General features: G+C 32.3%; 2 protein-coding genes and 1 long non-coding RNA gene across 3 annotated transcripts; all 3 read right to left on the reverse strand.

Moving 5' to 3' along the window:
* Positions 1-1,816: 1,816 nt before the first annotated feature.
* Positions 1,817-6,144, reverse strand: LOC123899188 (L-ascorbate oxidase homolog). The gene is made up of 8 exons (XM_045950261.1): positions 5,109-6,144; positions 4,899-5,008; positions 3,638-3,908; positions 3,372-3,474; positions 2,828-3,173; positions 2,378-2,743; positions 2,181-2,259; positions 1,817-2,068 (listed from the first exon to the last, which is right to left on the reverse strand). Exons 1-8 carry the CDS (start codon positions 5,256-5,258, stop codon positions 1,871-1,873), a joined length of 1,623 nt encoding a protein of 540 aa, XP_045806217.1. The 5' UTR covers positions 5,259-6,144; the 3' UTR covers positions 1,817-1,870.
* Positions 6,145-6,692: 548 nt separating this feature from the next.
* On the reverse strand, positions 6,693-11,556 carry LOC123898008. Its single transcript, XR_006805177.1, has 4 exons — positions 11,395-11,556; positions 11,040-11,125; positions 7,694-7,932; positions 6,693-7,209 (listed from the first exon to the last, which is right to left on the reverse strand). It is a non-coding gene; the product is annotated as an uncharacterized LOC123898008 (long non-coding RNA).
* Positions 11,557-17,207: 5,651 nt separating this feature from the next.
* On the reverse strand, positions 17,208-19,637 carry LOC123896577. Its single transcript, XM_045946949.1, has 3 exons — positions 19,308-19,637; positions 17,332-19,239; positions 17,208-17,261 (listed from the first exon to the last, which is right to left on the reverse strand). Exons 1-3 carry the CDS (start codon positions 19,635-19,637, stop codon positions 17,208-17,210), a joined length of 2,292 nt encoding a protein of 763 aa, XP_045802905.1.
* Positions 19,638-22,128: the final 2,491 nt, after the last annotated feature.

The raw sequence follows: 22,128 nt of genomic DNA on the forward strand, positions 1-22,128 counted from the left end.
TTTCCTGCTGTTTGGTTTCCCACAGTTTTCACGCTGTTTTAAATTACAGCCGTCCGATCTAAACTGTGTGATCAAGATTGATTTAAGTGATTTTATAACTGCGTTGATCTGGATCGTCCGATCAACAATCAACGGCCAGAATCAAAACTGCGTGAAAACTGTGTGAAAAATTACTGCAGCAAATCTGCATCCGAATAAAATCACATACTATGTCAAAGCCATTAAAAAACGTATAATCTTTCCTCCAGATTAAATGTCTTTAGAGAATAAAAATTGGTATCTGATTCTTCAGTAGCTTCAAATCGCTAATGACATACTCCATCTTTTTAGTTTCTAATAATAAAGGTTTTAAATAGCTGCTGCATCAGAAGTTTTTGCGATTTCAGCCGTTATGGATGCAATTTAACTTGATTTTGTATTTCAATCTCACCTCGCGAAAATACTAATAGGACTTATTTAAATGGCAAGAATGAATACTCAAAGTTGTTGGCTTGTTCCATGCCTGACAACAAATTCAAAGTAACAACTAGGGGTGTGCATGGTTTGGAAACCACACCACACCACACCTAATTGATGGTTTTAGTTCTAAACCAAAACCATTTCAATAACAAACCGGTTATTTTTTAAAACTAATTTGGATTTGGTTATTAACCGGATCGAACCAATTTATAACCGGTTTGTAATAAAATTTAAGTTATTCACATGATCCAATTTTAAATAGGTTTTTTACTTAAACTAATTTTTTTTATTAGTTGATTAAAAAAAATAGATTTATTAATTATTTTAAAAACATAATTTTTCATTAATTTTATGATTGAATTGGTTTATAATCAACCCACAAAATATTTTTTTTAAACCCAAATTATTTTTTACTTAGCCGAAAACTTATTTTTTATATTGTTTTAAAAATATTTTTTATTATTTAAAAAAAGAGTAATTTTTAAAATTAAAAAATCTGATTTTTAAATACAAAAAAAACTAATAAATAGGAAAAAAATTAAAATACTAAATTTTTGAAAAACTAAAAACATTAAAAACTGATTTTTTAATTATTTTTAAAAAAAACTGAATTTTTTAATTATTTTTAAAAATTAAAAACATTAAAAACTGATTTTTTTAATTATTTTTAAAATAATTATTAAAAATCTGATTTTTAAAATAAAATAATATTAAAATAGTATGGGTGGTTGGTGGTGGCCGGCCGCCGGAGCACCACCGCCGGCCACCGTGAAAGTTGCCGGAGGTCTGCCGGAAACCGCCGTCCGCCGCCGGAGCGCCGCCGCACCGGCCACCGGTGGTCGGCGTTGACCACCGGTTGACCACCGGTCCTCCACCCCTCTTTTAATTAATTATTTTATTATATAATAAAGAATTTTAAAAAATTGAAGATTGAGCCTGAATTAGCTATTGGGCCTAAATTTTCAAACCAATTCCAAACCAAATTACAAAATGTGGTTATGGTTTATAATTGGTGTTTTTTTATTGGAGTGGTGTGGTTTTTTTTTTAAATGGATTTTACAAACTAAAATTGGATATGGATTGGTTAGTAATTTGGTTAAGGATAACCAAATTTTTTGCACACCCCTAGTAACAACCATAACAATACATATGGTTTGCATATCAATGTCATGTAGCAAATGAACCATTGAGTTAGATTTTGATTTGAGAAGAAAATGAATAGAGCAATCTATGGCCTAAATTTTATCTTCTATAGTAATATTGACTAATACAAAGGAAAATTGGCTCGAGTTAAGCCTTGAAAGAGAAACGAACTATGTGGCTGAAAGTTCCGATACTTTAGGATCGTGTCTTGTGTCCGTGTATATGTTAATGCTTCACAGAGAATTAGTGAAGCTTATAACGACCGAGTTCAATGACCAACAGCTCGACCACATCGCAAAGCATTACTTGGTAGGGGATACTCATCCCTCCACGAATTCGCAGGAGAATACACACGAAGATAGAATTGTTGTCCTAAATACTGATGAGCCCAATTCTCTGATCTTACATTCCACATTCCAACATTGTCCAAAGGCATGTACACAGCACTCCATGACTTAGGATACACCTACATAATGTAGTGTGCATCAAAACACAAAATAAATGCATATTTATCGTCACAATTTAATCATACTATAACAAACTTAAAAAATTTCATGAAAATTTATCAACATTGGTACCTGAACTGTGCAACGAGATATTGTGTCGGCCAAATTGTAATTTGACCTGCTTGCAGGAGACCATTGGCCTCCATCCATTCTGAAAATGTAGTTATCATAAAAATGTTACATTATTATCGAGTGATTCGCCAATTTAGTCCTTAAAATTGTAACACGCTGTTGAGTTGTGTATTCCAATTTTATTAGGTGAAACTTACCCTACAACAAAGAAGTGATGACCATCAATGTGCCAAGATTGCACACTGTCTTCAGGATTTTCGAACACAATCTCGACATAGCCTCGAAAATCAGCAGCCATGACAGAAGTCTGGAGGTAAGCACCGCCACCAGTTGGATTGTCCGAGATACTTCCAAGGCTGAAAACTCCTTGGATCTTGAAATAATCAGCCAGTTTAAGTGGCGTATCAGCAGGGATAAAGGAAACACTATTAACGGCATATCTTTGCTTGCCATTTATAATTGGTGCAGAGTTTTGAAGTCTAATTGTACGTGTCGTGTTTATCAAACCATAATGGTATGATCCTTGTGGATTAGGTCTTGGTCCACTAGCCGTAAGATTCCTCCTGAATGGTGAAACGTTCTTTTTAGTATAACATTTAATGATCATGTACATAAATTTTTAACAGAAGTGGAAATTACAGCAATACCTGAGAGAACGAGCTTGTTCGAGAGACCAATCGATTTGAATTGTGAGACCACCTGGGGGTGGACCAGAAACAGTTTTTGCCGAGTTACTGTAATGAAGTATGGAGGTAGCTGTTAATATTTGAGAAGTAAATCGTGATGAGACAACGATATAATAGTCTTGTGGTGGTTGATCGGTAGTAACTAAAACTGAGTAACTCTGCCCTAAATGAATGTCAAGGGAATCATAAGTGTTTTGTAGTGTGTGTATTCCTTCCACTTCAACTAGCTTCATCTTATGGCCTTGAATTCTAAAATTAATGGAAGTTGTGAGTCCAACATTTGATATCCGGAATCGGTAAGTGTTGCCTGCCAAATAATCAACAAAATTGTAACTAACATTGTTGAGTATGACTCAAATTCACTGAACTCCTGATCAATCGTTCGTGTTTTTGTGTGCATTTTATTTTTTGTCTTCTTTAAAACCAAATTTGTTATGCTAACAAATATCCTTATCATAGAATCAATCTTCAAGAAAACAAAATGGTTGAAGTTATCGTAATGTACCTTGATCAACATTAAATGTGTAAGCATTAGAACCTCGGCCATTGATGATAAGTCCATCGGGAAAAGGAAGGTCACTTCCATTGTCTAGAATGGCCTTCAGATCCTGAATTAAGATCAGACGGTTCAGATCACATATTCATTGAATCAATTTTAAACAATATCGACTATTGATTTAGATTAGAGTATCAGACAGTCGAGATAAGTAACTACGTGACACAGTTACTACAGGAAATCTGTTTCCTTAATGAAATAGTAACGATACTTACGGTGTGATTTTTGCTGTACCAATCTCCTGCCAATATAGTGAAATCATTGGAAGGAGGAGGAAAAGGTACAGGAATCATCGGGCGGCTGCTAATTTTGATGCCACCGTAACCGCCTGCAGCCTTGTGCATTGCAAGGGAGGGAAAGTAAAAGTAGCTACCAATCTGATCTTTAACTTGAAGAACATATGTGAAGTTCTGTCCTGGTGGAATTGGACAGTTTGTGCCATATACTCCATCTTGCCATGAATTCCTCCTTTGTTCCACCCCATTCCTATTAAGAACCATCACATCCTCTTAATATTAGTCTACTCAAATAATGACACATAAAAATGAGATATATTAATTTATATGTAGACAGTAGGATTTAGTGTTGCTTTTTCATATCTTTCTGAAGTTATAATCAAATTGTTGAGTATGACTCATGTTTGCCGATAAGTGGAAAGTTTAGTCCTGAACCATACTGCGAGGCATTCGCCCCCAGCACCCTCAACCACCTAGTCAGAACCCAAAATACGAATGGGCCAAGCCTACTTATTTATTGCATAATAGAAAAGTACAACAGTCACAACAAAAGATATAAGCACAATTGGCCGAAATCTGTGATCAATCGTTGTGTTTTTGTTTTATCTTCTTACTTTAGAACCGAATCTAACAAGTGGTTAATGAACTCCAGTTATGGACGAAATGTTGGAAATCCTGAGTTTGAATCCTAGCTACAATAATTGATGGTTGCTCTTCGCCGCACATGAATTGCTCACACTAGAAAACACACTACCGGAAGATATCTCCCTGTAAGATTTACACTACCAAGATCTCCTGGTAATCTCCCGGTAAGATTTGCAATACCAGGAGACATCCCCCGGTAGATTGGGGGACATGTGGGGGGGGTTATGATAATTTAGGAAGGGTGAAGAGCAACCATCGCAATAATCTTTAACCAGACTTTACTTACCAACGAAACTAACTCCAAATTACTAGGACCCCTTTCTCTTGGGAGTCAGAGGGTTAAGACAAAAATAAAACAAACATCACAACAGAAGAAAATTTTCCATTTGTAGACTCAATAGTCCAAATTGAATAATGATAATAAAACATTTTTATTATTGTTTCTTTTGCTTGTCCTTTTCAAAAGCAACTTAAAAAATAGCTCTCAAACTAACTTACAAGCCTATTAAAAAACTATGATGAATGTTTATCTAACTAATAATACTGTAAACAGTGAACTAAACAAGAAAGTTAGCAGAGAGAGACATAAACTAACCAAGAAATGAGGAAAGGTTGATCCAAGCTATTGAAAACACTAATGATCAAATTATCATTAGTGACAGATTCAATCTGTGGTCCAGGAAACTGCCCATTTATCAAAATCCCCTGCCATTTCATAAACAAAAACAAATATTCACTAAATATTTCACATTAACAAAAATAAGAACAACAAAGAAATAAAAATCATACAACAATAATAAATAACCTGTTGTTTAACTCCAAGAGGATAAATATCTCCATAGGTAACATTCCAAGTAAAGAACCTATAAGGGTCTTCTCCATTTGAATTTGTCACAACAAGTAAAACTACTAACAAAAATGAGAGAGACTTTACTAGTCTCATTGAATACTCCATTTTTTCAACAACACTTTTCTTTTCCCTTTGGCTTTGAAGCTACGAGATGTCAATGTACATGTACTTATGTTATGTTAGAAAGAGAGAGAGAGAGAGAGAGAGAGAGAGAGAGAGAGAGAGAGAGGATTCTTTCTTCAACATGAGTGATGGACCAGTCTTCTGTTCTGTGTATGAGCTGTATCTATTTAGTATCTTATTCTTTGGAAAGAGTGTGACAATACACAGAACAGCAGTATATTATAGAGATTAGAAAAATAATATAAAATATAATAGTTGCACTTCGCTCTTAAATTGCTCACACTAAAAAATATATTATCCGGAAATATCTCCAAGTAAGATTTACATTATCAAAAGATATTTTTTTATAAGATTTCCACTACCGTAAGATATCTTTCGATAGATAGAGGACACAGGGGATTCTGATCGATTTAGAAACAGCAGAACAACTATCTATTAATTTTTTTGTACTATAAAAAATTGAATGCACCGATATATGTCATATAGCAAGAAGCCAAGAATGAATGGTATAACTGTGGAAGGTCATTTGCTTTGTCATGAAGTAAGCATGGATGAGATTGAGAAGTGAGGACTAAATAAATAAATAGTAATAAATAATAGCAGACAATGTTAAACATTAGATTTGGTAGAAGTATTTAATGATTAATTTAATATGAACTTATCTTCCACCATCGAATTTGAACTTTGTCTGCTATTATTTATATGTGGTACAAATTGTGTAAAGTAGTTACTGAATCAGGATAGTGAATAAAAAATTAAAAATGGAGAGGAATGAGACTTGGCAAACTTGAAATAAAAATTATGATAATCAACTTTTGTTAGATAATTTTGTCAATTTCTCTAGTGTGAAAAGTGCTAGGGCGTCTACAGACTTCTGATCGGATCATCCACCATTTATATCTGTGCCACAAGCCCAACAGTGTTGGGTGTGAGGGATATCTTAAGAAGTCTCATATCGATTGCAAGATTACCTGAACACTTGTAAAGTGAGAATTACTTCTACTTTATAAATAATTGAACCTAACTCAACCTTACAAAACCGCCTTGTAAGTTGAAGATTCCGTTATTAGTATATGAATGTGAAGTGGAACCATTGGTATAATCTCAAGCACTAAAAATTATCAGGCGCGCGCACTAGCTATTTGCACAACACATTTGCTACAACAAAAATTATGAGTGCAGCATGATTGGTAGACCTCTAACATTAAAAAGTGTTTTTGGTGGAGACAAGGAAGTGACAACCAATTACAAAGTAAGAATAGTTGTATGAAGATCTAAAATCTGTTGCATAATATTGTGCAACTTTTAAATGTGTGACATCCAATAGGAAGAGAGAAAGCATCATGTTTCAAGTGATCAAGTAACTAAGAAATCACATAAAACACATTATTATAACTAAACACAAAGAATAAATAATAATCTCACACGGCAATAAGTAAACATAAATAATATAAAATTTATTACATTTCCAAAGATGGTTCTAGAAGATAAATCTCATAAGTACTATTACAACAATAAAAGTACAAAAATAGACTAAAGCCGTGATCAAGTTTAGTACTGATCAGCAAATATTTAAAAACAAAGTCAAATTTGAAGTTGTCAAGGGGAACTCTCTTCAGCAACAGCACAAGAACCTTACCAAAAAAACATATTTCATCCGGTTTTATATATAAATAAATTTTTATTTTTTAAATTTATTCAATTATTAATATATTTGGTCCATAATATGAATCAATTATATTAATAATTGAATGAACTTAAAAAATAAAAATTTACTTATGTATAAAAACGAAAGGAGTCATCGGTAGGGTTATATCCTTGTTCTGTACAAGAGGGTATTTTGGTTTGATAATTATGACCATTTTCATTCATGAACTTAGTTATAAGTCATAAATGAAATTTGATATATGCTCCCACAGTTATCCATCACAGCCTGTTTAATTAGAAAAATGTCAAATTAAATTAGATTGTAGACAAGGAATATATAGAAATTAAATATTTGTATTATATTTAAGAAAATATTTATTTTCTAAAATCAATTTCAGTTTTTTTTCTTTTCAATAAATTGTGTTCATCTTAAATTACTAATAACGAGATAAAATATTCGTGTAATAAACAATTGTGATAGAGAGAAAATGAAAAGCAAGTTAGGAAAAAAATGCATTTTTAAAAACAATGAAAATAATGAGTTTACATTATTAGTTATATATCTAATTTCCAAAAATTGTAAAAGAAAATAGTAAAGAAAAATATTTATTTTATATTATCTTATGTTTATTAGTTGAAATGAAAATGAAAACATAAATCACTAAAAATAAATGGCCCTAGAAGCTCATAATATATGTATAGTTGATGTGCATGTACCAACCAAAATATTTATTCTTGACCAAAAAAAAAAATATTTATAATTTATTTACCTTGAAGAAGCAACACCAAGATGCAAAGAGCAGCAACATATAATATTTTATTGTCCTTGTGCTTAGAGAAATTGAGCAATGGTAGAGAGTTTCTTTGTATGTAGTTGCTCCATATTGATGAACAACATTTAATTGAAACATTTTTGTAAGCAAAAGAACTACACAATGTTTCATTATTGACTATGGGCCCAAGGCCCATCATGGTGCTATCTCCCCTGCACAAGCCCAGATGCACATTCCTACTTAAAATTATTGAAAAACGGATTAGTCTATCAGATTTGTCTTACTACTTCTTTACTGACTCACTAATAAAATATTACAATGACACTTGACAAAAAAATATATATATATTACAACACAATGACAATGATCCACACCTTTTCATGCTCCAAGAACCAAACATCCATATATAGAGTTGAAAATATTTTAATTCATGGTTAGCTTAAAAGTTGTGAAGTATATATTTTATTTTTTTTGGTACAAAGTTGTGAAGTATTTTATTATAATTCTCATGGGTCAAGAAGATGTTAGTATACTATTTTATAATATGAAGGACAATAATGGGAGAAAAGGAATCACAATCAATAAAGACTATCCCACCAAAAATAAAATAAAGATTATCTCTATTAAAAGGTACGTTTTATAATGAACCATCTTGATAAATGGTTTACCATATTTACGAGTATTTGAAGGTCATTTGTGATTTAACCATGACTGGTATGTGATCTCTAAAATGTAAACATTCACGGCTATTTTTATTGTAATGTTTAAATAGTGATTAGATCAATGTCAATTTTTAAAATATATCAGAAAATATAAACGAGTGTGTAATAAACGAGTGTTTTTCAAAATTTAACTCATATATATTTTCTCTTATTTTTGTCAAAACAATATTTATCGTATTATCAAATCAGTCATCATGATAACGAAAATGACCGTAAACTTCTACTTCTAAAGAACAAAGAACAACATCGGTAGTCATTGGTATTTTGATCCATTTATTGACCACAATGGCACAATTCTAGGCGACCCACCATAGAATTTGTCCCATTAGAAAAATAGTTTAAAATAATTGGCACTAGTGCACTACAAACGGATATTGCTTTCTAGCTCTCTAGTTTCTAAATTCTAGTAATATCAAGTGATGTTGAGAATCGTGTTGAGAGTTTGGAAATGGATTTGGATAAAAATGTCACATGGCCTAAGAGTGAATGTGACTAAAATCAATTTTTGAGAAAAAAAATAATTGATTCGTCAGAGGACGATAGAGATGTCTCATCTTATCTCTATTGTGTTATGTCTATCTTAATATCTATATCATTTTTTGATAATAATTTCAGACTATTTAACTTGAAAAAGTCATCATCACTTGTTGCTTGGTGCAACGAGTATGGGGTATGTGAAGCGTTTTCGCGTTTCCGAGTAGGGGGTATGTGTAGCTTCGAATTTTTAGGCACTTCTGTTTTGTCTTTTATGATTAACTAGAAGTTGGTATGTTTCATTGTACTATACGTTGTTTAGAGTTGGTTAGAGAATGTTGTGCTAGTTTGGACCCTGTTTCTTTCAGGGGAATGTTTTAGATCAATGACTTTGGCATCCTGATCTAACTCATGGAACTCGGTTCGAGGTGCTTATCGTTTGTTTTTTTTTAAAAAAAAAACTCGGTATCCAGTCCTAAGACCGACTAATTCGAGAAGATCAATTCCACCGTCCACTTGCAGGGGCCCCATTTAAAGCCAGAGTTTTTTTTGCTCTGTATAGACTAGCCCACCGAAATTGGCACAAGAGAGAATCGAACCTGAGACCTTGAGAAAAACATACTCCAACGACCCAAACCAATACCACTAGACCAACCCAAGTGGGTTGCTTATCGTTTGTTATCACAGATGTTATTTAAAATTTTATTTTTGTCTATTCAAATAATTTTTTATTGAATCTTAGCAATTGATTTGTTTGTTTTAGGTTTGTTTTTATAGACAAACAAAATGACAATAAACATTAGAAATTCACATACACAGGTGAAAGAATAGGTGTCCGAATGCCGATCATAGTGTTTGGCTTAACAATTTTGACTTTTTTACTAATTGATCTATGATTTATTGACTGTTTGTTTTATTTTCTATCCAACCTAAATATTTTGTTTGTAGTTGTGCTGATTCAATATTATAGAACTTTGAATACTTTCTTATCTAAAAATGAAATGATATTTGTTTGTATTAAAGTCGACTTAAGAAAGAATTGTTCGGAAGAAAACTGAGTTTAATTCTTAGATAAAACAATTTTTTGCCACTTTCTTACCACCTAACCGGACTCCTGATTATATTTTATGATTTGTCAATTTATTTTAGTTAAGATGTTGATAATGGTAAAGGTATTGGTACTTAGTATCCATAGAATTATGAGTAAATGATTTTTCTCAAATATAGATATGACGACGAGTACTATAATACTCTACCAAAATCCTATTTATTATTGTCAATAGCGTATAATATACTCCTTTCGCTTCTTATTATAAGAAGAAATTTACTTTTTAGATTCATAGAATGTTGGATGTATTTGATCTATATTATTGACTAGATACATCCAACATTCTATAAATGTAAAAAATAAACTTCTTCTTATAATAAGGACCGAAATGAGTACATTATACATGGACATAAATGAAAGAAAGATCGTAATATATCTTAAATAACAACTTAAAGAATTATTTATTTTTGACGCAATAACAACTTAAGATTTGAAATAATCAAGGCATTGCAATTAAAATATTATAAGTTGGACAAAAAATTATTTAATCAAAACATTTTTTTTACCAAACTTAGTATATTGTTTGATTTTCATTCTCGTCTAACTTACCAAATATGGAAACATTGAGGGTGCCTATGCTTTTTTTTATTTTTCTTTTATTTCATTTTTGGTTTCAGTTCTCCTCGTTTTTTATTGGTAGTTTAATTTTATGAATAAATTGGACTTCAAGACTGAATAAATTCAAAACATTAGTCAATGACATTTCCGTACACAAAATCCACAACCACCTTAGGATAAGTTTTTTATTTTGACAAGATTATGACAAGTTTTTGGTTTTTAGATCTATCAATTAAAAAACATATGAAACTATTTTTTGTTTATTTGCAGCTTTATTTCACCACATCAAACTTATAATAAATTAGTTAAAACAAGACAAACTCAAACACAATTTTTTTTTATTATCCTATTTTAAATATAAATCATAGAACTTCAATCCAATAACATGAATTTGGCATATGAAGAAGAATATTCAAAGAAGCACATTAAAAGTAACATAAATAAATTAATGCACATGAAATCAACATATATTATTAGGTACCTTTATTTGTGATGGCTTGAAAGATCTATTAATTTCTGGAAAGAACACTGCACTTTGATTCTTGATAATTTCCAAGCTAATATTTCCTTCAAAGATGTTAAATTTTAGCATTAATTTCTACAATCAAAGAATCTCTATGAACAAAATCTAAACCACACCCATTTATACCAACAAATTAAAGTTTGTAACTTTGGTTGTTTTAGAGATTTTAATGAATTAAGATCATGAAAGAAAGGACCTTGAAATTAAAAGAAAGTTTTCTTAATTTGTTTTCTCTTATATGAACGTTCCTTTAATAACTTGTAATTTTAGATTTTAGAGATATAGAAGAATGAAAAAGAAGAGAGAAACATACCTGTAGTGAATTATTAGGAGAATGAAGTAGGTGAAGGAAGGAAGAAGTATCAAGTAGCAAGTTTATGAGTGAAACAAAGAGGTGGGCACTTGTCCCATTGAGATCTCTTTGCCTCTATTCTCTCTGCCTTATTATACACTCATGGCACTTTAGGGCTTAATTAAATAATAAATGAATAATTAGATGGCCTAAAAATACAATACAAAATAATATATTCGGTGTGTTTTAAATTATAAGCAAAAGTTAGTTAAAAAAGTTGATGTATTTTTGTCTACATTTTTGAATTAAATACATCAATTTTTTTTGGACTTATTTTTGCACTATAATTTGAAACAAAGGGAGTATTTACTATTTATTAAAGAATTAGTCGATACATCAACCAAAAAAAAAAAAGAATGAGTCGATGTAAGTTAGTTCAGTTGATAAAAAATTGACTCATAGTTCACAAATGTGTTAGATGACTACTCGCTGCCAACATAAAGATATATCGTTGGTAGGTGGTCCTTAAGTATTTCTATAAGCATTATATGAACTTTGAGACTTACTCTGATGAGCCTCTTAGATCCAATTTACCTGATTTTTTTTAAAATAAAAAATGATATTATGTGTAAATCAGTAGAATTTAATTAGAGACAAAATAAAAAATGATCAACAAATTTGGTAATTCTAACATTTAGTGATAGAATTAGAGATGAGCTTTATCTTCTTTCATTGCTATATTTTCGTTGTTATTTCAATTTTCTTAGTAGTGTGCTTAAAACATACATTTCTTCCATATATACACCTATGTGAAAAAAGAAGAGGTTTTCTATATTCTCAAATTTATTAACTAAAACAAAAAAGTGAAGACCAATGGAAGTTGAAGTTAGTAGAAGTGTCTAAATTTTTTATAACGTGCGAATGAAAATTTGAATTTTTCTCGTAATTAAGTGGTATCTCTATTTAGTTTATGACATGTCTAGAATAGAATTACGTTTGTCCTCGTAAGTTTAGCTTAGTTGGTAAGGGACATCGCATTTTATATACAAGGTTTGAGGTTCGAATTCTGAACACTTCACTAATCCACCTTAAGGGTAAAATTTCTAGCCACTAGATTACTTGAAAAAAAAAATACTTTTGATGAAGGCAACATATGAAGAACAAAAACAAGCACAAAGAAAAAACTAGAAAAGGGTGTGTCATTATTGAGAACCATGGGAAGTTTATGCAAAAAAATTTTGTTTACGATGAGCTGGGGATCGAACACAGAACCTATAATATACTACTCAAATCTCTCACCACTAGATCAAATCTAGTGGCTTAGTGTATGCGAATTTCTGAATAAATAAAAGATGTGAATAAAGGTATGTATTTTTTTTAAGAATCTAAAGAAATTAGAATTTTTATCTTTTTAGTAAATTTACAGAATATTCCCACAAATTTTATTGTTCTAAAATGCTATTCTCACCCCCAAAGAATATGCTTGAATTGCAATTTTCCTTTATAAACTCTGTCTGCACAACAATCTAAAAAAACACCTATTAAATTAAAGGGAGTGTGCTATTTAATAATATGAAAAGAAAAGTGAGTTCAATTTCTTCCAATATTTTTTAGAAAAATGTATTAAATAAATGGCCCTGTTTAACCAAACTTTAGTTATGAATAGAATTAGAAATAAAGGGGGTGTGGTAATGACATTCATTGAACCTAGACACAAGAAATGAACATAGTACGGAGAAACATCTTGGTTGAAGGACGAGCTGTAAAAGGTTTGGTATATCACGATACAACAGCATCTTTGTAACATTTTTAGGAAAAAAACAAAAGCAACAAAAGAATAGAGCATCGCCATCATCAACGATTCATCTTTAGTAAAATGTTCCTTTCCCTTGTATAAAGTAAGTAAAGCAAGTTTGGAAGATCTACCAAGTCGATATTATTAGGCTAGACAACTTAATCCGATTTGAATCGGTAAAAAATCATGGATAGCTGATAAGTTAGTTTATAGCGGATGAGCTTATAGTGATAGTTTATAAGCTAGTTTTTTTATTTGGTATTCTATAAGCTAGCTTTTCGTTTATAGTGAATAAGCTAGTTAATTTAATTTGTAGTGTTTGATAAAATTAGCGGTTGAACTAACTTATAAGTATGAAATGACATAAAAAATATATTTAATTAATATTTAATTTTTTTTTAAGTAAGATGATAGGGGTAAAATTGGAAGAAAACATAATAAGCTAAGTTATAAGCTCATGAGCTACTTGAAATAGCGTTTGAAAAATAAGCTTATTAGCTTTCCCAAAGAGACTCTTACTCAAAATTTAGTAATTGTAGGTGTAAGTTTCATATAGTGCTTACGATTTTATTTGTAGAGTGAAAACAATATGCAATATTAGTAGTAAATATTCGAGTCTCTTAATAATATTGTCTAAAGTTTAAACATAGATCGGTGTGTATGAGAAAATGTTTGTTGAAATATATCAATCCCTTAAATAAATTTTGTAGGGTTGGATTCAATTCAACTCTTATATTTGAGTCTCTTATTAGAATCTCTCAAAGATTCGTTGGACTAGCTGTGGTTTCTACTATTGGATCATCCACGAGACAATTATCATAGTATAAGTCGGTTTTATTTTTATATGGTTAAATTAGTTTAACTCTTAATTTTTTTTATATGTTGAGAATACTTTAGATTAAAATTAAAAATAAATGTCTCCGTGAGTTTAACTCAGTTGGTAGAGACATCACATTTTATGTGCAGCAGCCAGAGTTCGAACTCCGGACACTTCACTTATTCAGATTTGGATCCAAATCCTACTTGTTCACCTTTAAGATGGATTTTATAGCTATCAGACTATCTGACAATAATTAAAAATAAATAAAAATAAAGCAGCATTATAATATCTCATTCAAACCGCCACGCCACGCATTTGTGTTTTTCTTTTTGCTCTTTGAGTGACACCAAAGTTCATTGGTATTTTTATGGGACTCAATGAAGACGGAAATATGTCTATAATTCAAGGATGGAGTGTGTCGTTAAGTCAAAAAAAAAAAAAAAGATGGAGTGTCGTTAATTGTATATATAGATAATTAAACCCAAAAGAATATATTTTGGCTCTTTCTTAGTATATTAGCATTATTAATTCAATAAAAAAGTAATAGAAATGGACATCTCAAATGTTCTGGTGAACTTAGTTTGATTTGTGGGGATATTACATTTTATATATATAAGTTGATGTTCGAACTTCGGATATCTCACTTATCCATTTTAAATATCACATTTATTCATTTTAAGAGTGAAATTTCTAATGACTAGATTATTTAACAAAAAAAAATCATCTCAAATGGTAAAAAACTGTATGGATAATTGATGTATTTCGGCGTGATTCAAGCATACATTTAATACTATAACGAGGAACAAGTTGTTGCCGGTGAAAACTTTAAATAACTATTATATACGTGAACCTGTTATTAACTACTTCTCCGTAACACTTTATAAGCAAAAATGCATTTTCTAGGTTCATTGTATATTTAATTTATCTAGTAATATAGACTAGATAAATTAAATATACAATGAATCTAAAAAACTCATTTTTGCTTATAAAGTGTGATCACCGTCGTTTCGTGATCAAAATAATTTTAAAATAAGTAGTACAAGGTAGTGACCTTGGTCGTTTCGCAAGGACTCACGATCGGTTTAACAATATTAGAATGAATTTAAAGGTTGCAATTTGGGGTTTTTTTGTTTGTGGAAGCAATAACAGAGATTACGAATTTAATTAATATAAAAGCAATCAATCCATTGGTTTTAGGCAACTTTATTTATCATCTATCATGGGTTCTTATATGAATATTCATACAGTTTATGCTTCGGCTGATTATAGAACTAATTTAACAAGCGAAAATCAGTTTTATAACGAATTCGTTGATTAAGCACCAGCGTGTTCGACTAACTATGGCGATGATCAAGCGTCACCAATAACACAGTTAAAAATCATAACAATAATTCGGCAGCCCTATTTTGCAAGCGAAAATAATATAACAATTTCCTATTCAGATTAATTTGAACAAGCGTGAATTAATTTGAATAGTCTCAATGTTATGAACGTGAAACAAAATAATTAAGCATCAATTGCATCAACTCATACACAAAAGAGAGACAAGAAAATTGATATATGATAAGCATAAACATAACGATTTGCTATTAAAACCGAACCTCAAGATTCGAGAACAAAGTTCCTTACACCAATGGATCAATAGAAGTTTAGTTCTCCATGGAAGGTGACGGCTGCTCTAGGGTTTGAATATTTCGTGAACAGTGAATGAATATAACCCTAGCTGCCTTTTTTTCGGTTTAAATAATACATGGAACGGGCCTTAAAACAATTGGGCCGAAAAATATAAAGTTGTGCTGAATTAAATTCGTCTGGAACATAAACGCAATTATTTGACACACTTGCGCTCCGAACTGGGTTTTGGCCTCAACATGAAAGTCGTAGTTCTTGATCTCAGCTTTCCAACGCATCTTCCCGCGCCTCAATCCGATATTTGTAACTCCAGTTATGACCTGCGGACCGGAAGGGTGTCAAAGTGCTATTTATTCATAAATTAAGTGCGAAAATAAAATAGAGTTAGAAATAAACTTAAATATAAAAACACCTTAAAATAGTGAAAATAGTAAATTAAACCATAGGAATACACTAGTACAATAGTAGAAGAATGTGCATTAAAATGCACTGATCAAATTCCCCCACACTTGAACTTTTGCACTCCGAGCAAAACTCAAATGAAAAATTTAAAAACAAATCACAAGCAGTCAACATATTCCAGGTTTCAAGCTTCAAACCTTGGGTCAAAATTCAAAGATTGGCACAATTCTTGTCTATCAACTTTCAATAATAATCTTGCGTGTGTGTACTGTCTCCCACTGTCAACCAAAGTAATGTCAAGATCCCTCTCTGAAACTACCATTCTAGATGCTAAGTTGTCATTCTTTTCCTATAATTTTGGATTTAACCAGAATTTCAGACTAGGGGGGGCTATTTCTTTTCAAGAGATCAAAAGCTTTTCAACATCAACTCAGGGGCAACTACCTTCAAGCTTTATTATAGTTTATTATTATTTATTGTTTTTAAGCTTTAGGTACTACTCCACCTTTTCACCTGACGGGATCTTACTTGTAATAAGTCCAACCTGTTACTCAGAGTAGAGCATCCTACACAGCACTTGTTCCTCCAGTTTCGGGCACAGGAACTTGTTCCTCCAGTTTCGGGCACAGGAACTTATTATATTCATTAGTTTTAGCTCTTAAACAGTTTCCCTTTTTCTCAATTAATAGCAATGATCTGTCTATCTGTTACTCTAGCCTTTCCCCCACACTTAGTTCTAATCATACCTCCATTATATTCAAATTAGAGAACTTAGTCTAAAGAATAAATATTTCAGAGATTTATCTAGACATTACTAAGTTTGACAGTGTTCAAGCAGTTGTGCATTAAGTTGCAAAGACTATCATGTCAAGTATCAAAACAAAAAACTCCAAAAATTTCACTGACCCTACAGCTATCTGCCCTAGCCTTAGAACATGTGACTACTCATGCTGATTTATTTTATTATTATTATTTTTTTTTAAAACAAAAACACAAAAATGTAAATGTAAATGTAAAATGTCCCTCCCCCACACTTAAACCAGACAGTGTCCGCAATGTAATCTAAACATAAAGTGAGAGTAAAGGAAGGAACACACCCGAGGGGCTAAGGTGTAGCGGCTGGTGCTGGTGCTTCTATGTCTGGTGGTTTTGGTGGAAGCCCTTCCACACTTTTATGGAGCAGCTTCAACCGTTGTCCTTTTGCTTTGAAAACCTTGCCAGTACCTGTACTTTTAATTTCTATAGCACCAGAAGGAAAAACATTAGTCACGACAAAGGGGCCAATCCACTTGGATCGAAACTTACCAACCATATCTTTCAGGCGAGACTTAAACAGCAAGACTTTTTGGCCAACAGAAAATTTCTTTTTGGAAATCATCTTATCATGGAAGTGCGTAGTCTTTTCTTTATCATGGGAGTGTTTGGTTGGGGTAGCCGGAATGTCAAGAACTTTAACCGTACAGACTGCCTCATTGACAACAACTTCACCTGTATGAATGTTATTATCCTGCAAATCAGATTCAATCTTAGCACAAACAGAGCAAAGGTTAGTGTTAGTAACTAAATCCATATAAAAAACAGAATGTTCTTCCACGGGATGTTTCATGGCATCAAAAATGTTAAACTTAGCGACAATGTCGCCAAACTCCATGGACATGGTTCCATCATAAACATCAACTTTTGTTCTTGCCGTTCTCATGAATGGTCGGCCTAGAATGATGGGTGCCCTGCTGGAATTAGTTTCTCCCTCCATGTCTAGAATGTAGAAATCTGCAGGAAGAATCAAGTCATTAACTTGCACCAGGACATCTTCTACCTTCCCAGCAGGGCGGGCATTGCTCCTGTTTGCTAATTGCACGATTAAACCTGTAGGCTGCAAAGGACCAAGATCAAGGTTATTATAAATAGAAGTAGGCATAATATTAATACCTGCTCCTAGATCAAGCATACAATTTTCAAACTTGTGATCCCCAATGGAACAGGGAATACCAAAAACTCCTGGATCATCACACTTTTCTGGCATGGTCTGACTGAGAACTGAGACATTAGCTGAGGAACCAGTTTTGGGCTGAATGAAAGCAGAAACATTTCGTCCCAAACTGACTCTCTCATTTCCCTTCAACTTCCTCTTGTGTGTGCACAAGTCTTTCAGGAATTTTGCATATTTAGGAATCTGTTTAATTGCATCAAGGAGAGGAATGTTAACCGCACATTTTCTGAATACATCTAAAATCTCCTTGTCTTCCTCAACTGTCTTCTTGATATTTTTCTGCACCCTTTGAGGAAAAGGAATTGGTGGCACATATACTCTTTCTTTTTCGGGTTCGGTCTCAGTTGTAACAGAAGGAGGTTCAGGAGCAGATGATGATGCAACGGTTTTCTTCTTCTTTTTCTCTGGAGCTGGTTCTGACACTCTTCCAGATCTCAAAGTAATTGCACTCACATTCACATTCGGATTCGGCACTGTTTGTGCAGGAAGGTTACCAGAGCCTTGGGCTTGTAGTTGGCCTATTGCATTGGCCATTTGTCCCATCTGCGTTGTCAGGTTCTGAATGCTAGCATCTGTTCGTTGTGCCAGTTGCTTGACAAGGTCTTCCAGTGAAGAAGTGGCTGGTGGGGCAGCAGGGGCTGCAGCTTGTGACTGATTCACATATTGGAGGTTTTGATGATTCCTCCAACTGGGGTGATATTTGTTGGTGGAGAGGTCAGGATTGTTGTACCTGTTTTGATTGTAAAGGGCTGCTGCTACTGCATATGCTTGAGGAAGCTCAGTTATTGTTTCATCTTGTAGAATGGGGCATGTATCAGTCGGGTGCTCAGAAGAAGTACAAATACCACACACTTTTGCTGGTTGAGCTTTGCTAACTGCCAACTTTTTCACCAAGGAAGTAAGTTCATCAATTCTAGCATCAAACTTGGTTTCGAGCGCCTTGATGGAGGAAGAGGAAGACTGAATCTCATTTACACTTGCAGAATTATTTCTGGTTGTAAACTGTTGCGAGTTGAGTGACATGTTCTCGATCAAGGCCTTTGCAGCAGCTGGAGTTTTATCAACAAGTGCTCCACCACTTGCAGCATCCAAAATGTTTCGATCCATTGGTAGCAACCCTTCATAGAAATATTGGATGAGTAATTGCTCGGTGATCTGGTGTTGGGGACAACTAGAACTAGCTGCTTGAATCTTTCCCAGTATTCTGCCAATGATTCGTTTCCCTGCCTAATGCCGCATATTTCTTTTCTGATTAACGCAGCTCTAGAAGCGGGAAAGTATCTCTCTAGAAAGACCTTCTTCAAATCATTCCAAGTTGTGATAGAATTCGGCTCAAGATAGTACAACCAATCTTTGGCAGCACCCTGGAGCGAGAATGGAAAGGCTCTAAGCTTGATATGATCCTCTGTTATACCTTCAGGCCTCAATGGTGTAGAACAAACTACCTGAAATTCCTTCAAATGCTTATGCGGATCCTCACCTGCAAGACCATGAAACTTGGGCAACAAATGTATCAAACCAGATTTCAATTCAAAAGGAATATCAACGTCAGTATATTGAATGCATAGACCATTGTAATTGACATCAGGAGCAGCAAGCTGCCTTAGTGTTCTTTGTTCATCCATGTTATCAAAAGCAAGTTTAGAATCAAATAAAGTATGCAAAGAGAAACTATGTAAGAATCAGAATCAGACTCGTTAATGAAACAAATAGAAAGAAGAGATATGGTTAAAATAGATTCAAAAAAATATAAAAACACGAAATTTAGTCTAATTAAGTAAAATAAGAATTTTGGAAATTAGTTTGGAATTTTCTGAAACTATAGAAATAGAAATAAATTAAAATAAAATAGTAAAACACGGAATTTGGACTTTTTAGGTTGCTGTCACCTATTTTGTCTCAAAATAGGGGATTTTAAACTCTGATTTTTTTCTGATGAACAGGTACAGGAAAAACTCGATTTAGAAAAGATTTTCCAGAAAACTGTTTTTTACGAAAACTGATTATTAGGGCACGTAAAATCCAGAAAACACGAGAAAGCAAAGGCTAGAACACAACCACACAGAAACTGAGTCTAATATTAGCTAAAATCAATTGAGAGTCCCCGGCAACGGCGCCAATTTGATCACCGTCGTTTCGTGATCAAAATAATTTTAAAATAAGTAGTACAAGGTAGTGACCTTGGTCGTTTCGCAAGGACTCACGATCGGTTTAACAATATTAGAATGAATTTAAAGGTTGCAATTTGGGGTTTTTTTGTTTGTGGAAGCAATAACAGAGATTACGAATTTAATTAATATAAAAGCAATCAATCCATTGGTTTTAGGCAACTTTATTTATCATCTATCATGGGTTCTTATATGAATATTCATACAGTTTATGCTTCGGCTGATTATAGAACTAATTTAACAAGCGAAAATCAGTTTTATAACGAATTCGTTGATTAAGCACCAGCGTGTTCGACTAACTATGGCGATGATCAAGCGTCACCAATAACACAGTTAAAAATCATAACAATAATTCGGCAGCCCTATTTTGCAAGCGAAAATAATATAACAATTTCCTATTCAGATTAATTTGAACAAGCGTGAATTAATTTGAATAGTCTCAATGTTATGAACGTGAAACAAAATAATTAAGCATCAATTGCATCAACTCATACACAAAAGAGAGACAAGAAAATTGATATATGATAAGCATAAACATAACGATTTGCTATTAAAACCGAACCTCAAGATTCGAGAACAAAGTTCCTTACACCAATGGATCAATAGAAGTTTAGTTCTCCATGGAAGGTGACGGCTGCTCTAGGGTTTGAATATTTCGTGAACAGTGAATGAATATAACCCTAGCTGCCTTTTTTTCGGTTTAAATAATACATGGAACGGGCCTTAAAACAATTGGGCCGAAAAATATAAAGTTGTGCTGAATTAAATTCGTCTGGAACATAAACGCAATTATTTGACACACTTGCGCTCCGAACTGGGTTTTGGCCTCAACATGAAAGTCGTAGTTCTTGATCTCAGCTTTCCAACGCATCTTCCCGCGCCTCAATCCGATATTTGTAACTCCAGTTATGACCTGCGGACCGGAAGGGTGTCAAAGTGCTATTTATTCATAAATTAAGTGCGAAAATAAAATAGAGTTAGAAATAAACTTAAATATAAAAACACCTTAAAATAGTGAAAATAGTAAATTAAACCATAGGAATACACTAGTACAATAGTAGAAGAATGTGCATTAAAATGCACTGATCAAAGTGTTACGGAGAGAGTACTAAATATGGGGAATAAGTTTTTGCTAACTACTTCATGGGGAACAAGTTGTTGCTGATGAAAAATTTAAATAAATAATATATCAATTTTTAATTATAAACAAAAATATTTCTTAATCAAAATTTTCAACTATAATATGTATTTATATTTATTATTCAAATAAAATGTGCAATAAAAAAAATACTGGATGTATATTTATCAATTATGTCTAAAATAATTGTAAGTTTGCACGATATAGTAAGAACCCAAATTATTTAAAATGATACGAAAATAGTTTTCAAGCATATTATTGTAAGAAATCTTACCTCACTAGAAATATAATGAATGTCAGTCCTATAAATCACAGTCTCCAAATTTTAACTCATATCAAAAAAAAAAATTATTGTATTTTAATTTTTTTAATGAACTTTAATTAATAATTTATAATTTTTTACTTTTATGTTTGGTAGGACACTTATATAAGAAATTGCTATATTAAAATAAAAAATATCACCCTAACAAGTTCAATATTATTAAGATATAAACAAGTTGTTATTTATAAATATTATAATTTTAACTATCATACACCGGACAATAATTTTACAATAACGAGTAATTTTATAACGAGACTAATTTCACACTATATAAAATTTGTTCTACAATATAAAAAATCGGGATGGGTATTATACAAGTTGATATTTAATAAGAATTGAATATTTGACAATTATTTTTAAAAAATAAATTATAATATAGAAAAGGTGACATACTATAAGAAAATGGTCATGTGGTCTTACTAACATGTCATATGTAACAAAAAAAAAACTAACATGGCATGCCACGTGAGATGATTATAGCATGTGTT

The sequence above is a fragment of the Trifolium pratense genome, linkage group LG7, assembly GCF_020283565.1.
Source record: "Trifolium pratense cultivar HEN17-A07 linkage group LG7, ARS_RC_1.1, whole genome shotgun sequence".
In the NCBI taxonomy this organism is placed as follows: domain Eukaryota; kingdom Viridiplantae; phylum Streptophyta; class Magnoliopsida; order Fabales; family Fabaceae; genus Trifolium; species Trifolium pratense.

Excerpts from the sequence above, each read along its gene's own strand:
- LOC123896577 (XM_045946949.1), bottom strand. The coding sequence starts at position 19,637 with ATGGATGAACAAAGAACACTAAGGCAGCTTGCTGCTCCTGATGTCAAT. Across the intron at positions 19,240-19,307 it reads CTTGGAATGATTTGAAGAAG|GCAGGGAAACGAATCATTGG; the intron begins GTCTTTCTAGAG and ends ATGCGGCATTAG. Across the intron at positions 17,262-17,331 it reads AGTCTCGCCTGAAAGATATG|AAATTAAAAGTACAGGTACT; the intron begins GTTGGTAAGTTT and ends CTGGTGCTATAG.
- LOC123899188 (XM_045950261.1), bottom strand. The coding sequence starts at position 5,258 with ATGGAGTATTCAATGAGACTAGTAAAGTCTCTCTCATTTTTGTTAGTA. Across the intron at positions 3,909-4,898 it reads CAACCTTTCCTCATTTCTTG|GAATGGGGTGGAACAAAGGA; the intron begins GTTAGTTTATGT and ends GGTTCTTAATAG. Across the intron at positions 2,069-2,180 it reads TATCTCGTTGCACAGTTCAG|GTGTATCCTAAGTCATGGAG; the intron begins GTACCAATGTTG and ends TACATTATGTAG.